Source organism: Notolepis coatsorum, assembly GCF_963971535.1.
Source record: "Notolepis coatsorum genome assembly, chromosome: 3".
In the NCBI taxonomy this organism is placed as follows: Eukaryota; Metazoa; Chordata; class Actinopteri; order Aulopiformes; family Paralepididae; genus Notolepis; species Notolepis coatsorum.
The window spans coordinates 35,474,519-35,492,601 of NC_140167.1; the positions used below are offsets into that span (position 1 = coordinate 35,474,519).

An 18,083-nucleotide genomic window follows, 5' to 3' on the forward strand; every position below is an offset into this window, starting at 1 on the left:
CCTATACTGTTGAAGATGATCCCTGAGGCAATTGCTCTCGAGTTTAACCGTCTAGTGGCTGACAACGTGCTTAATGCCAAGGAACTTGCACCGTTTTTTGGAAAAGGAAGTAGAAAGCAGAGAGAGGACAGCAATTCTAACTCAAAAGATGGATATTCCCCCCATGGGAGGACAAATGGTGGGACAAGACAAGGAGCGCAGACTCAAAAGGCCATTTGGAACATCCTCCGCAGCTGCCTCTCACTTGTCCAGCACAAGTGACAAACAAGATTGCCTATTCTGTGGGAAAACTGATCATGAGTTACGTAACTGCACAGAGCTCAGTGTTGAGGCCAGGAGAGAGAAATGGAAACGTCTTTGGCAAATGCTATGTGTGCTTAGCAGCCATATACTTTGCACCTTGTAAATTACCTATCTCAAGCCCTGCCCTCTTTTCTTGATCCTTCAATCACAACTGTTGCTTCCCTCAGACCAACAGTTGTGATTGGACGATCAAGAAAAGAGAGTGGAGCTTGAGATAGGTCAATTGTAGAGTGCATGGAATTGTATGTGATGACTGTGGGAAAAATCATTACAAAACAGTGTGCAAAGTTCAAATATGACAGATGTGGCAAGAATCAAGATGAACGGCAATCCTGTGGCGTCAGCGTCATCCAGCGATTCTCAAGGTAACACTGTATTATTACAAACTGCCACAGTTTGGATAGAAACGTCCAAACAAAACCAAATAGTGAGCTGTTTACTAGATAGAGGCGGCCAGCGCGGCGTCATCAGGGAAGATATCTCTCGAGCATTCAATAGGCCACTAGTGGGAACAGAGATACTAAATCTGCATACATTTGTCTCTGTGAAACACAAAAGGCTAACGGCAAGGAGAGTTAAAGTGTGCTTGGGAAAATTGAGAATGAGTGAGTTTGTAGATCTATAACTACTAGCTGGCTTTCATGTTGGAGGATTCCACATTCCAGGGATTCTGATAGGAGGAGTCCGGTATTGGAACATAGTCACAGGGTAGCTGGCACTGGTAGCTGTGGAAAGCACATTTTGGATGGCTTGTACAAGGAACTGTCTCTATTCCCATGCTAAATATCACAACTGAACCACTGAATGTTGAAGTCATGCATTGTGGAGATGTCTTTGTGGAGCATTGGAGAAGCACAAGCCCTAACGGATCAGCTACGTCGCTTTTTGGAACCAGAGTTCCTTGGAATTCACATGGAGAAGGAACAGAACTCATGTGCAGATGCTCTGGAAACGTTTGAAATGTCTGTAAAAATTATATGCACAAGGGAGGTACAAAGTCTGTTTATTCAGAATATCACCGCAAGGAACAGATTTAATCACTTAGTCAGAACGTTTAAAAACAATGCCCCATTACATGTGATCGATATGCTGAGGTGTCAAGAATATCTGACAGAAGGTATAGTTGTCAGACAGAGAACTCAGTGAGAACAGAACCACCACCAACATGGTATTTCATGCCTTTTTGCATGAAAGAGATAGTCGCTCTTTACATGACTGCTTAATGACAGGCCTGAATCTAAACCCTGATCTACTGAGTATCTTAGTACAATTCAGACAGCACAGAATTGTCTTAATGGCTGACATCACCAAAGCATTCTTCAAAATCACATTAAACGAAAGGGACTGAGACGTGCTCCGATGGACTACAGAAAAACCAGTCCCCTCAGAAGAAATAAAACTGGTCACAATAAGAATGATGCGCCAGCTAATGTCTTGTTAGCAGCCAACATGCAGAAAAGTATCCAGAAGAAGTTAAAATCCTTGATCAGTGTTTGTACATGGATGATTTTATCTCTGGGGCACGGAGCGTGGGAACGGCTTGGAGTAATCCAAAAGAGTGAAGGAAACCATGTCCACTGCCATTATGAAATTATGCAAATGGGGCACAAATTCCCCTGTTCTGCAGAATGAATGGGACCACAGAGAACAGACCAGAGCAGAAGAACATTTAAACTCCTCTGAAAGTTCTAGGTTTAACATGGAGAACTCATACCGATGACTTCATATTTGAGATGGACGATTTGACTGATTAACTGATTATTTGAAAGATAAAACTGGAAAAGAAGGGTACTTCAGTCATCTGCATATATATTTGATCCCATTGGACTCATCTCCCCATTCGCAATCGGAGTTAAGTGTCTATTCCAAGAGATGTGTGAAGGGGGAATTGGACGAAGATATACCAGCTGAACTTGGCAGCAAAGTGACATCAGTGCTGCACAGAAATTCAACAGCAAACCATTTCTATTGACAAGCACTATAGTGTTGGATTGAAAACCAGTGAAAACTCAGAAATAACTCGTGAGATTCACATATTTACAGATGCCAGTGAAAATGCATATTGTGATGCTGCTTACATCCGTCACATGGACTCGGATGGATAATCTACTGCTAGCCTTATCTTGTCTATCAAACGCATTACGCTCCCCAGATTGAAATTGCTGGGAGCTTTGATTGGAGCTTGGCTAGGCAAGTTCATCATGGCACATTTAGAAAGTGTATTATTGGACCGATTCACTCCACTGGGTCAGTGAGATCCAGAATCTGACAGTGCCTGAGAATTGGAACCACTGTAGAGGAAGGGACAACCAGCCAACAGGTCATTAGTGAGAAATCCCACCAATGACCTCAGTAACGGAGATCTGAACAGTGGCAAACTTGACCTGCTGGTAGAAACTAGCAATGATGAAATAAGTGTTATAAGTGGAATAAGTGAAATAAGTGATCATTCAAAGTAAAAATATATCTGTTTTCGACTTGAACAGAAGATAATCAGGAAATTACAAGTTCTCAGAGCTTGTAATTGACCCATCTCAAACCCGCCTTGTTTTCTTGATCCTCTAATCACAGTTGTTGCTTGGAAGTGATTGAAGGATCGGATTGAAGAGGGCAGAGCTTGAGATAGGTCAATTAAAAGGTGCCATGAAGAGGTAATGCATTCAGGTCTGCAAGCCACACTAACTCAAGTGAGAGAAACACATTGGATGTCGAAGGGGAGACAAATGTCAAAAAAAGACCAGTGTCACCTGACGTGTAGGTGATTTAGAGTCAAATATGGTCAACAACACTGTGCATTGTTACCGAGAGAACATATCAGAGGTTCAACCATTTGAGGCATAGATTTGACTGGACCTTTGTATATGAAACCCATGGCAAGAAAGTTCACATAGCCTTATTCACATGTGGTGTAACCAGAGCGGTCCGTTTGGAATTAGTGTCAGATCTCACTAGAGATGCATTCTTATTGGACTTTAGACAATTTGCTGCCAGACTGCAACGCATTTGCAGTGTAATATATTCTGACAATGCAAAGACTTTCAAATGGGTAAGAGCAATATCTGAAATCTTTGTGGAAATTGATGAAAGGAAAGTTCAAGGAGTCTTTTGCCAAGAAGAAAATCACTTGGAAATATATTGCGGAGCGAGCCGCTTGGTGGGGGCGAAATGTGGGAGCGCTTGGTGAGATCAGTCAAGACTTGCCTCAGGAAGGTCCTTGGGAAGTCTTACTTTGAGTTTGAGGAACTGCTGACACTAATCAGCAAGGTGGACGCTGTGGTGAATTCTAGCCCTCTCACTCACCTCTACACGGACAGTAGAGAGCCCTCACCACTAACACCTGCGCACCTTCTTATAGGACAAAGAACTCTTCCTCCGCAACCTGTCAGTGACTCTTGTGCGCATAAAACGAACACCACTCACCAACAGATGGTGATACTGACAGAGACTGATCGATGAACTTCTGGAATCGCTGGAAAAGGGATTATCCTATGGAACTGCGCTCTGCACATTGCCTAAGTCCAGTGTCAAAAGAGATTAGTATGGAGGAGTCACACATTTTCCTTGAGAGACTGCTGTTGCATTTATGATCGGTGACGTCGGTGACCGCAGGCCGTCCCAAACAGAGAGGAAGGTTGAGCGCAGTGAGGATTACGGAGCATGTCTACAGAAAACATTCACACATTGTTTCTATTTTCCCTTTCCGCACTCTTAGGTTTAAATAGGCAATAAAACAAAATAATAACACAAGCACTGTAACACCTTACAAAGCGTATTAGCAAGGCGGAGAGGACCTCTACAGTCACTATCAACTTCACTCCACCTGCCTTAACACATATATCAAAAGGGTTACAAGTATCTTGGAATCTGGCTCAATGGCAAATTTACATTTAACTAACACATCAGGACTCTTGCTGGTAAATTACGACAGAAGATGAGATCTTATACAGAAATAAAAATTGTTGAGTCAACTTTCCTATCAATTCTGTATTATGGGGATGTATCTACCGACACGCTGCTGCCTCCACACTTTAGATTCTGTTTACTACTCCGCTCTGAGGAGTACAGTAGCTGTAAAGGAATGTGAATCACTACCCACTTTCAAAAACACTCTCAAAAAACACCTACGAGAGACTGCAATTCGAAACTGGCCCCTGTAAATGTCCTAACCCAACCCCTCCAATGTACAGTAAATGACCAAGTATGGTTTTGTCAATATTCCAATGTACAGTTTTGCTTGTACAGTTGTACAGTGTCCCCCACCCACCCCTCCTACCCAACCCCCCACCCACCCAACCACCTCCAATGTACAGCCCCCACCCCCCATATATGTATGTCATATATGTTATGATGAATTGAAAATGGGGGACCCTGATGTAAACAAGACGAAAGTCTTTCTCTGGTCTGCATCCCCTTAACAATTGTATGTATTGAGCTGTACTGTACTGTACCCATTCTGCAATCTGTTAATAACGTTTTCAATCAATCAATCAATCAATCAATCAATCAATCAATCAATCAATCAATCAATCAATCAATCAATCAATCAATCAAGGTTTATTACCAGTTACAATACTCACCCACTGTATCCCTGCATGCTCTGGCCCCCGACAAACAACACATACAGACCCCTGCATGCTCTTGCCCCCAACATACAATACATTTTTCAAAGTGGCCCTCATGGGAATAAAGTAGGAGAGAGTATCCCTGATTAGGTCGGCAGGTCTTCTCTGACTGAGAGATGCCATAAGCAGTGGTATCTGTATATCTATTAAGCCTTGGTTGGAAAAACTACCATAATATATTACATCTATGTTGCTTTGGAACCCTGGTCCACTTTTCACTAGCTCCAGTGACTAGCTGGTTCTTCAGGAACCTCGTGCCAGGAGGGCTGATCTGGGAAACACTGCTTTTAGTATTAGACTTGTGGGATCTCAAGGTCAAGGTCAACATGACCTAAAACTCAATACTCAATATTCCTATTAGAACTTAAGGTTTATACTTAATAACCGTCCATCATCAGCCTGTAACTGTTTTAACTGATGCTGTTTGTTGTGTTTTATGATTGTATATCTAGTTTAACTGTTTTGCTTGTTGATTGTATATTTTGTGTCATGTTCGGCATCATTGAAAATGAGGGTCTCCCTCAATTGAGTCTTAAATAAAGGTTTGAATGAATTAATGAAAAAGTTACTGAAAGTGTACAGTGGATAACCTGTACAGGTATATTAACAGAATAAATAATTCCGTGACACACACACACACACACACACACACACACACACACACACACACACACACACACACACACACACACACACACACACACACACACACACACACACACACACACACACACACACACACACACACACACACACACACACACACACACTAAAAGCACACTTCACTTATTCCAAGCTTTTGAAAAACGTTTAACGTCGCTGCGTTTCATGAGAGACACATTCTTCTATTTCTAAAATCCTATTGTAAAGAAGGATCTAATTTGGCAGATTGTGTTCGACGTTTCCTTGTCTGGGTCCTGAGTGTGACAAATGCTTGTTGTCTCAGCTACCAAGGCAGTGGCACGCAAGAGTGACCTCAGGCAGGGCATGGTTAGACGCCAGCCTCAGACTGGCCTGCGAGGGCACAGAGAGTACCTTCCTACTCGCCGTCTATCCATTCAGGCCCGTTAACCAAAAGACTTTGTCGCCCCCTCAATGATTTATATCGATTCACACTGATGCATTTTCCACAGGCAATTATATTGTGTGTTCCATTGGCAACTGTTCCACAATATTTGCTTGAAAAAGCCTCTCTTGTAAACTGCAGTTCACGCCGTTCACGTCTTGGAACATCTTGGCTGGTGGCACCGTCCTAATTTGAAATCCAAATAAACAGCCCATTGAAAGTCCTTCCTGAGACATGAGTCAACACACGGCTCCGAGCCGAGCATTACCGAGGCCGCTCGAGTGAAAGGAGAGCTTATGCAAAACGAGGGAGGAGATAAGGAAAAGCGAGGAGGGAGGGAGAGCAGTGAGTTTAGTCGAATGGGTTCTTCTGCTTTGACAGAAATCTTTAATTAGTAATTTAGTATAATCATCGCATTGGACCACCCTGCCTTGGGTGGAGGGGAGGGGGGGGGGCGCTCTGCTAAGCCCATTGTAAGGTCTGACTGCCCCCATCAATCACAGGCAGGGAGCCCTACACCACAACCCCCCCCCCCCCCCGGGACCTGCCTGGGCGACCTGCCTTGGGTCCTGGCCTCCATCCCTGTGGCTGAGAATGAGTGGGAGATGGGAGAGAGGAGGGATGGATGGGAGCCACGGGAGGGGAAGCAGAGACGCTCTTGCATTCTATTCGAACGGTGGCCATTCTGTAGGAAAACAACCGACGGGCGCGCCAATACAGTACCTCTTCAGCGCCTCTTCCCTCCGGCGACGTGGTTCCTGACAAACCGCCATGCCGGTGCCACGGAGAGGGATCCCAGGGGCAAAGAGAAACCCTTTAATCACACTGGACGTTTTTCACTTCCTTGGAGTTTAAAAGATGACAAAGCCATGGTTGATTGGAGTAAACGGCTCGGAGGGACGTCATCCGCTTTCAAAGCAGAACCATCCCCTTGGCACGCGCCACATTTGCCAATCGGGCACGGGCCATATCACAGGCCCTGTAAATAATGTGTCCCAGCCAGTTAATCAGACGAGACGAGTCACACGGACCTAACATCAACATCCTTCTGATGACACAGACACACACACACACACTCACACTCACACACTCTCATACACACTCATACACGCACACGCACACACATACACACTCATACACACTCATACACACACACACACGTATGCACACACACACGCACACAGACACACACACAGACACACACACACACGACACACATACAAAGCTAACATTTACTCTCCCATGAACACAAAACTACCTGCTATGAGTAACATACTCAGGCAGTGGTGGTCTGTGTGCATATTGTATCTATTTTGTATGGCTCGTCTGAAGACAACAGCACTAGCTACAGCTTTGATGATCCCTTTGCTCGTATTCATGTTCACGCTTAGTTAAATCTTTATTCAAAACATACTTTTTTCGGACTTTCGCTTCACAGAACTCTGCATTTTTACATCTTCGTTTCTAGTTTAGCAATTTCTCTCTACACCCGTCTCGATGCCAATGGCTCTGTAACTGGGATTAAACGCCAGCAGACACACATTCCTCTGTAATCTCTCATTCCCTGAGGAATATTCATCATCGTGGAGGATAGCGCCAAAGGATGACATGCCTATGGTACATACCACACCATGAAAACAGGCCCGGCGTGTATCTTATTAAGCTAGGGTAATGCAAATTTGATTTCCATGTTCCCCCAACTAACTGGCGCGATACTACGGCAGAGATAACTGGGATTTATTCCTCTGAGCGGTTAGGTCTGCTCAGTCCTGATTAGCCGCACACTGCAGTGCTGTCTACCTAATAGATTCCATCACTTTAGTTGTAGCAGGGGGAAAGCTAAGTCAACACCAATGAATCAAAAGCTGTCAAAGCCGCGTGACGTCTCACATCTGATCACTATGAGACACTGTTGTGGAATGGAAACAGCCCCCCCTCCCCTCACAGCCCCCCCTCCACCCCTCTCAGCACACGAGTCTGGTTTTGGTTGGTCATTAACAAGTGTTCACGTTTGATCAGTGCTAATAAAAAGTAATAAGCACAAGCTTTGAGCTTGTGTGGGAAGACGGGGAACCCGGGAAGAGGTTGGCTCGACTCTTCTCCTCATCTGACTTCATTGATCTAATACACATGAAGGATAGCATCCCAATTACAGAGATAGAGAGAGAGAGAGAGAGAGAGAGAGAGAGAGAGAGAGAGAGAGAGAGAGAGAGAGAGAGAGAGAGAGAGAGAGAGAGAGAGAGAGAGAGAGAGGAACAAGAGGGAATGAGAAAGAGGCAAAGAAGGATAGGAGAGGATGAGAAACACGGAGGACTGGTGAACCTCCTAGAGGGGCGGGGTCCGAGTAGAGGGCAGGGCAGGAGCGCCGGGGACGGTGACATCACGATGACCTTGTTGTCCCCGGGAAGGAAGTGGCGCGCAGGGACGCCAAGGCTCCTGTGGGTGGGGACCCGATTGAATCAGGCCCAGGGGACCTCTGATCTGGCTCCCTGGGAAGCCTCCCAGTATCGCAGAGGGGGAGAGTCATGGGGAGGGAGGCAACGACAGACTGGGAGACAAATGACTTGTGGAATTCCATTTGTTGTGAAACCCAGTCAGGGAGTGGCGGCCTTGCTAGCCCGGTGGAGCCATGCCGTGTCATAGAGTTATGACCTCACAGTGTCATAGAGTTATGACCACACAGTGGAACAGGTCAAACCCAGGGCTCAGCGAATGGCCTTACTCTGCTTAGGGTTACCTAGGGAACCTCAGATCACTTTACTGATGGAAACTCAACTTGAAATCCCCCTGAGGTGGAAAAACCAATGCTATCCGAAGGAGGTTTTGAAGGGTAAGCCTCCTCCCGGACAGTACACTACTTAAGCTAAAGCTGGATTCAATTTCAGTGCTATACTTCACTCAAGACTTGTTGAAGCAAATTACCAGCGTCCATCATTTCCACACTTGGTTGATCCCCTTGCCTTAGTCAATCAATGGTTATCTCTGGGCCTCCAGGACAGCTCTAACTGCCTCCATGTCGGCTGCTGTCAGAAGACTATTCAACATTTTGCGACCCTGAGATCCAAACAGAGTCAAAGAGCTGTTCCTCTCTCTCTCTCTCTCTCTCTCTCTCTCTCTCTCTCTCTCTCTCTCTCTCTCTCTCTCTCTCTCTCTCTCTCTCTCTCTCTCTCTCTCTCTCTCTCTCTCTCTCCCCCCCCCTCTGCATCTCATCAGAACCTGAGGGAAGGAGAGCCATTCTATTTGATCTGGATCTCATTACGGGGCTGGAATGTTCAGCATGTGAGTAGGCATTGGATCCTACTGAGATGTGGCTTCTACTGTAGACTGATGGACACTTCTCGCTGTCAAGGGGCTCCATGATGTCAGCCATCCCTCCCCTCACGTGTACACACACACACACACGCGCGCACACACACACACACAGATTACATAAATACCCACATGACACACATTTTTCCCTTGTACCGCTTACTCCGCAACAATAACAGTACATTATCAGCCTAGAAAAACACCTACGTTTGGCATTGATTGAAAATAGATATCCTTATTGGATCATGCAATAATAACATTGGTAGTAAAGTTCATTGAGTTTCTCTCATCAAATGGAAGGGAACTCCAAGGGACAGGAGTGAGAAGTAGGGACGAGGCCAGACAGAAAGGACAGACGGAGGGAGGACTGACGTCTGAAGCTATTCCAAGACCCCCCAAAAAACTAGCCTGTTTCCAGCCTCTTAACTACACGTTACTGTTTGAAAAATGCAGCGCAGCGCTATTAAACAGTGCGGTGACACTGTCTGGCGTTCTCTTCAGATTCGATAAAAGCACTGGCCAGTGGTCGTTTTCAGCAGTGATAACGTGTTCTCAATCAAGAGTGTTTTTTGCAACCGGCCATAAAGCGACTGATGGATGTGTCACAAACACGGCCTTAATGACATCATTATCAGCTGTTATAAAACTAACTGCTTACCACATGGCGGGCCCTTGGGTGACCTACTTCCATAGAAATGGCTACTTTTCATTTCCCTTTCCGCAGGTTAGGAACTGCACATAGCCTGGCCCTCACAACAGAAGATGTTAACCCTTTCACTACCACACTACAGTCGGTTAACCGGCTGTAGTGTGGTAGTGAAAGGGTTAACCTTCTATAGTGTGGTAGTGAAAGTGTTTATTTTGTGAGTTCTTTTTTTCTGATGCAGACAGAAGGGATTGGATGATTTTTGTTAATGTATTCAACAGATATTGTTTTGATTAGGTAAATTTTTTATTGGAGCAATGTGTGTCCCGCTGCTCGAGTGAACTGTCTCAGTGAAGTGATCTGCCAACCAATCCAACATTACTGTACGCTCAGATTTAGAGCGCATCCAAATGATGTCAAACGGCACCTAACATTCAGCCTCTCCTAGACCGACACCCTATACTGCCCTACAAAGGCTAACCACAGTAACTACAATGTTCGTCAACATTTTTGTCATGGCTGACAGAAAGTGAACCCTTGGATAACTGTTTTATTTGAACATTTCCTGGTTCAATCTTGTTCTGTTCTAGAGAAAAGGGGATGTAGAAATGGCAGTGACTACAAAAGCCAACCAAAACCCAAGGCAAACCACAGTAAGTGTAGTTAGGACATTCTGCCTTGGTTTCTCAGAGTTTGGGAATTGTACCGGACCAAGGCACACGTCAAGTCACAGGAGTCGCAGTCGCAGTCGTAGTCATTATAGTTTGGTTATCCCTGAAAAGCTAACGCTAGCTACATCGGAGACAGGACTATTCGGCGCATCAGAGTTCTATTAGCGGCAAACTGGCAGTTGCCCAAAACAGATCTCTCTCTCTCTCGCTCTCTCTCTACCTCTCTCTCTCTCTACCTCTGGCTGACTCATCCTTCCTTAATTCACTACAGGTTCTTGCACCTCCCATGAATAAATATGTTTATATTTTAGAGGTTTGCTTACTGGGAGCAGATAGTACAACCATAACCAGATGTTAAATCATAGGCCTACTTAATAATTTTACATGGCACACTATGTAGCCAAGTCATCAATTTTATATAACCTCATCTTGATATAGCTATACAAGTATTAGTTATTTATAATTTGGCTAGATTTGATTGATATATTGATTGCTGTTATAACAAGAACAGATTAGGTTAGATTCTATAAGGTATTAGATTCTATTAGATTATATCGCTAATTCTAAGAACAGTATATCGCTAATTCTAATTCTAAGAACAGTATATCGTCTAAATCTGTATAATATAATATATAATATTTATTATAATTATTCATCATTAATATTTGTTAATTGCAGAATAAACCTTGAGAAGTGGATATTGCAACAAAAGAATACTTTAGGGTTGCTTGAATCTTTCTCAATTACTAATCTATTTCAACTTTTAAAATACAAATGGAATGTAACAAGATGAATCAAAACAGCTTTCCTCACTAAAAGGTTACAATTGTAGTCACTGCACTTTGCCTTGCAGTGCAGTATACATTTTTGAGGTCATAAGTCAAATCATAGGCATTTATGCATAAATATTACCTCATGAATACATATTTAATAAGTGCATTATCACTTTTCTGCCTGTTAATGTTGCTGCACCAAATGACCAAGACAAATTCCTTGAATGTGCAAACTTACTTGGAAATAAATACTTTTCTGATTCTGAATATATAGATTTGGTGTGTTGGAGGGAGGTCTAGCTTGTCAGGTAACATGGCATAGCCTACACCCAACATAATGCAGTATACAGTATAGCAAAATGCATTAAGGCCAATTAAAGGAGAAAGCAGTGTACAGATCCAATGACGGTCCTAAGCAGGGAACAGTAACACTTGAATGGAATTCAAAGTATTTATTCCCTAGAAAAGGGTTCCACAGAGTCCGCTGTGATTCGCATCAGGCATATATGTGGCTTCATTTTGCATTCTTCCTGTCCTTCTCCCATCTACTCCATCATTTCTCCCCTGCCTGCGTGTGACCCGAGACCCGGGCCTGAGCTGCCCCCCTCCTCCCCCCAGAAACAACCACTGAAACGGGCAGACGCAGGGCTTCGCTCCCTCCAAGACTCTCCCCCAAGACTTCAAAGGTTCCGGGACGGGAGGGAAACATCTGGGAGCCAACAGAGATCGTGCCGGGGACTTAAGAGGAGAAGGGGAATCTGGCAGGGCAGAGGGAGAGCGAACGGGAGAGACAAAAGAAAGGGATGGACGCGTGTGATAAATGGAGGAGAGCGAAAGGGATGATGTCTGCTTCTGATTAGGGATCCGCCTCAGACGTTAAGCCAGGACCCAAGTATGACAGCAGACTGTGACAGCCAGTTGACATCTCCCAGTGCCAGGCGACTCACTAATAGGATTAAGAGGACCGGGGGGACAGGAAGAAAGTGTAAAAGTGTCTCCAGGAGACCACTGCTCCACCCCTCCAGGGGACCGCAGTGCCAAGTCCTGGAGGAGCCAGGGGGTGTGATCAAGCGCTCCATTAAATATATATATTTTTTTTAAAACAGAGTTGCCAGGATTTGTGAGAGTCTCCACACACACACACACACACATACACACATAGTGAGGGGCACTGCCACCCAGCCAGCAGGCCTACAATCACCCGCTGATGTTGTTTTTCAAACCCTACACCGCAGCTCCGACGGGGTAACTATGCAGCCGAACCGCGGCTGCCCGTTTAGCTGTCGCTTCAAGGCCGCGGCGGCTCGCTTGTGCCCACAGGGTGGGTGGCACTCCTGCCAGGCGGCCATCTTCATGCTAAATGTGTTTTCATTTGATTCCCTGTTTTTGGTTTTTCTTTTCTTTTACAACAAGGGTTAGCGGGGAGTCAGGCAGCAGCTCGGATGGGGAGGGCAGGGATCTAATGAATACTAACCATGTGAGGAGATTAAAGCATCAGCCTCAGTTAACGGTGCTGCTCACAGTCGAAACCCTGGAGTACAGGGAACAGATGCAGAGTGGACATCGGGGAACGGAATAGAACAGAATACGGCGGGACAGATTACAAGGACGCCGTTAGGAACAAAGAGGAAGAAGACAGGAGTGAACAGAACTCACTTGCCTGCTAGAAAGCTTGTGGCTCTTACCTGGTTTACTTGGACATTCCTGGCACTTGTTGAGCCCCCAGGAGGCGCCCACACTTCCACAGCAGTCATCCTGTTTGGTTAGACCTGGCAGAGGCTTCCCACACTGCAACCAGACACATCTGGGTTAAATCTGAGAGTGTTTGAATGCATACATGTGTGTGTGTGTGTGTGTGTGTGTGTGTGTGTGTGTGTGTGTGTGTGTATGTGTGTGTGTGTGTGTGTGTGTGTGTGTGTGTGTGTGTGTGTGTGTGAGTGAAAATATGACAGTGTGTGTATGTGCATACAAAATAGGAGTGCAAATGTGATGGCGTGTGTGCGTATAGAACATAAGTGTGCAAATGCGATGACAGAGTGTGTACGTGCATACAAAATAAGAGCGCAAATGCGATGGCCTGTGTGTGTGTGTGTGTGTGTGTGTGTGTGTGTGTGTGTGTGTGTGTGTGTGTGTGTGTGTGTGTGTGAGTGAGTGTGCATGTGCCACTGCCAGAGTGTGTTTGCATTTGTCATCTATTGTCCACGCTCATGTGTGAGAGAGGACAGAGTGAACCAGCCACATCTGAGACGAGTTAGCCTGAAGAGGACATAAACACAGCCAGGAATAGCTCTGTCCTCCTGGCACGCCTCGTTAAGGAGCTTGGCTAATTGTGGAGAGATTCCTATCAAACCTCACTTACTGGATTCATGCGCACATGGAAATTTATGAAACGTAAGAAGCAACAGAAAGGGCATATTTTCGACAGAACACTAATCTGGCACAGGGGCAAAGTCACTCAAGTTAAGAGGGGAAAGTGTTGGCTGCTCCTCCCGCGTGCTTCGTTCTCAGAGTCATTCTGTGGGGCTCATCGAAAGCCAACGGGAATCGGACTGGAGGTTTTCTTTTCAAACTCTCCATGAAAAGACGCCCGGGACCGTGGGAGTTGTTCTCCAGCACAAACAAACGGGTCCTCCACTGCCAGACAACATCTCTGCTGTGGGTAACTGTGTTGACGGGACTGGAACACGGGGGGAAACACAGCATCCCTCACAGCCAAGCCAACAGATGCTGCAGTTAGGTCTCAGATTAGCCAAACTCACGCACCCTCGCTCAGCTTTCCCTGCGTCTGTTGTTTATCTCCTAAATGCGTGCGACTTAAATCATGCAGCGTGACGTCGCTATGTTACCCCTGGGCCAGAGGCAAATCTGTTGTACGTGTCGTGCTTTCACACGTACTGTACACACACGGTGCAAAAGGTTCATCCCTTCTGTCTTCTGCAATGTGACGGACCTCCCTCATGGGGCGGTTCCCCCTGGCCTGATCTTTGTCCTCCCGGCTCATCTTAACTCATAACATGTCTGTGTCGGGGGCGCTCGTGGAACATGAGATGACCGCCGGTTCGGTGCTTGTAAATCGCACGGGGGGAGCATAAATCAGACGCCACGGGATAACTTCCTGTCTGAGACAGCAGCCATGAGACAGACAGACAGACAAGACAGAGATGGGAAGGCATGCCGTGCCTCAGTAGCACTGGCTTCTCCCAGTTTCCAGAGACATATAGGGGTATAGGATAGACCCATCTGCTAGGGTCAGCATCAAGCGATGATGCCTATTTTATCTGTTGCTTAAAATTTGTATTCACCTTTTTATTTTATTTAATTTGTTTACTTTGCTTTGTTTTTGATCTGTAGCACTCTGAGATTTCATTGTGAAATGGAGAGTGCACTACAAATAAAATTTATTATTATTATTATTCTTTTATTTTTATAAGTGTACTGTGTTTTATAGTAATAAATAATTCACTGCTGCTTACACGTTACCCATCACCAATCAACAGTTGTCCATTTCAACGCCTATTGCATGCCTGGCCATCCTTGTTGGGGGATCTATCATTGAATTGCCCCTCTAAATTGCACCTTTTTTCCCCATTAACACTTTGAGTGCCGGCGACGTGTTATGTCATCTTTTCATGCCCCCCGTTGAGTGCCGATGACGCGAATTGTCGTTTGATTTTTTTATTAGCGATCTGAATTCATATTTCATCAACCGAGTCTCCCGTTGGTACAGCAGACCCTCTAGGAGCTCCGATGGGAAAATACCGCCCCCTATCGTCTATCCCTGTGTAACTGCAGGCCATTCGATTATACTGGTGGATCTGTAGAGGGGGAGCCTCCTCGCTCCACTATGCTGGCGAGGGATCTGATGATGAGGGAAGTGATCGCGAGACGGAAAGCAGCCTGGAATATATATTTACAGCAGCCAATAATCAATCAATAAACGCAATCGATATTTGGAATGGCGATCAGGAATTGGAATAATCTTTTTGGAGAACATCTGATCTAAGGTAAGGAGTCTATGTTACCAGTTTTAGGATAATCAGAGCTGTATTCACTGAGATAACAGCGTGTCAATGTGTGTGTGTGTGTGTGTGTGTGTGTGTGTGATGTTGAGGAAATGAGGTAATCGATTTCTCAGCTCGCTTCTATAGCGTGCATAAGTACACATGTACTATCGATAATCTAGCGTTTATTTGAAAACGATTCATAAATAGGCAGACAAATGACAACGTGTCTAGTGTATTCGAGAATATTCCAATAAATGCCGTTTATGAGGGAATCTTTCTATTTTCCGGACATTTTCAAGAAAACGAAATGCTATAAAAAGGATATGAACCGATTAAAAAACTATCCGTTTCAACAATGTTGACTGCAAACAAGTCATTGATAAGCGACGGGCAGATTAGACACATAGCCATAATTTAAAACATAGATTATGCGTTTTTAACGCTAACATTGAAGTGGATGATGGCACTCAAGGACATTAATCAACGTTATGGCTGGCACTGAAAGTGTTAAAAGGGAACACAACCCAAATTAAAGATGCTAATGTCATTTCCACGGCCTACACAGTTCAATCAATATTTGTGAACATGAGCTACTCTCTCGCAAAGCCAGAAACCAGATAAGTAAGAATCAAACATGTGATGTCAGCAAGTATAAAGTCTGAAGCTGCTCCATTAATAATAATAATAATAATAATAATAATAATAATAATAATAATAATAATAATAATAATAATAATAATAATAATAATAATAATAATAATAATAATAATAATAATAATAATAATAATAATAATAATAATAATAATAATAATAATAATAATAATAATAATAATAATAATAATAATAATAATAATATAATAATAATATTGACAATGAATGGGAGATTTTGTGGACCCACGGACGTTTGTTTGGTTTTAGTTTTTTTTATATCGAAATTAGCTTTATTCTATAGTAGTGCTCTCAGTTCTAAAACAGAAAATGTAATGTAATTAACTCAGACACAGAGGAATAACATTCTGAAAGTTGTGTAGTTCCTTTTTAAGGTTTAGTGAGAGTTAAAATACATTTGACTTGACTTGACTTGTACCTGCCCATCAACGGTCTCCTGGAAACACCTCCCCACGTGTCCATTCTGGCGGCTATGGGGTCTGGCGTCGCCGTTGCTGTTCCCATTAGTGGTTGGCTGTCCGTTGGCGTTCCCGTTGGTGGGCTCATTCCGATGCCCATTCCCGTTCCCGTTCCCAGGCTGGGAGCGCTGCTGGACAGAGTGAGCTCCCTCAGCGGCGTTGGGTCTCTGTCCCGGTTTGACCCGAGCGACCTGGTGGATCTGGACCTCTGCCTCTGGAGGGTGCTGGATGTGTACATTGACCAGGGATGGGTGGAGAGAACCTGGGGTGAAGCCCGGAGTATACAAACAGCCGAGTTATAACTCGTAACTCGAGGAATACAGTTATGGGTAGTGTCAGCTCATGTATCATCAGCCAATGTGAAACTGTACACAAATACAGAAATTTGACAACCATCAACAAACATGTTCTTCCTCACAACATAATTCTGCACAAACTGGATTTCGTCATACCTTTCAACTCTAAAAAGGGTTATTCCCAGTTTGGGGAAGAAACAATTAAGATGCTACAAGCTAAACAAAAGGCCTTGTTATTCTCTGGTTTGAATCAAACCATTTCATTTCATCTTCCGAGACCCAAAACAGATTTGGTGAGGAGCTGAGGACATGTTGCAATGTTGAGAATGAGCTCTTTTGTCCAACTTCCACTGGAGAGCATCTATCTTCAGGGTGTGCCAGCGTTTTTTCCTGGAACGCTGCCCCATGCTCCCCCTCTCATAAATCATATCCTCACAGACAGAGGTGAGGGCCTGATACAGGACAGAGAGACAGAAACAGAGAGAAAGAGAGAGAAAGAGAGAGAGAGAGGGAGCGAGAAAGAGAGAGAGAGTGCAAGAAAGAGAGAGAGAGAGAGAGAGAGAGAGAGAGAGAGAGAGAGAGAGAGAGAGAGAGAGAGAGAGAGAGAGAGAGGAGGAGGGGGGGTGAGGAGAGGAGGGATGCATAAACGGATCATTACCAGCCAGAGGAGAGTCGTTACTGTACACAACGGCCACTTCTAATTGCATTGATTTATGCATCCTCATATACAGAGGTCCATGGTAATAATGAAAACCAGGAGGAAGAGGCCCAATAAGAAGTGTGTGTGCTGAGGCCTCGTGTGGACATGCTGCGTTGTGGAATGTTCAGTAATGGTCGCGCTGCAACCAGCGCCTGCCACTGCGTGAGCATCAGTCTCACTCCACATGAGGTCTAGAACGTTTCAACTTTGCCCCGAGGGCAGGCCATAAAACCCCAACCATTGCAGCACCTCCTTAGTCAGCCTTAGTTTAGCCTGAGATTAGTGATCAGTTACAGTACACATACTGGAAAGTGATGATAATACCGCTGTCATTCAATATGCTATACTTTTCTGGGCCGAGCACCTGCTTTGCTGACAGAGTGGTGAAGAGTGGTGATGTTTTCCAAAATATCAAAGCGGAATTTCAAAGGAAAGGGAATTGGCAATTGAGCAAGGTGAGACAATCTGATCCCAAATGTGCTCCTTTATTGATTTACTCTGCAGAACCTGCCAGAAGGTGAGACGGAGGGAGAGAGTGAGAGTGAGAGTGAGAGAGAGCATGACAG

General features: G+C 44.7%; 1 protein-coding gene across 1 annotated transcript in view; it reads right to left on the reverse strand.

Annotated features, from left to right (window-relative positions):
• The window catches only part of LOC311225767 (latent-transforming growth factor beta-binding protein 2-like), a 136,595-nt gene that overhangs the window by 59,943 nt on the left and 58,569 nt on the right, over positions 1-18,083 (reverse strand). The window contains 2 exon segments of the mRNA XM_084311161.1: positions 13,076-13,178; positions 16,482-16,783. Coding sequence (XP_084167287.1) covers positions 13,076-13,178; positions 16,482-16,783 — 405 coding nt within the window.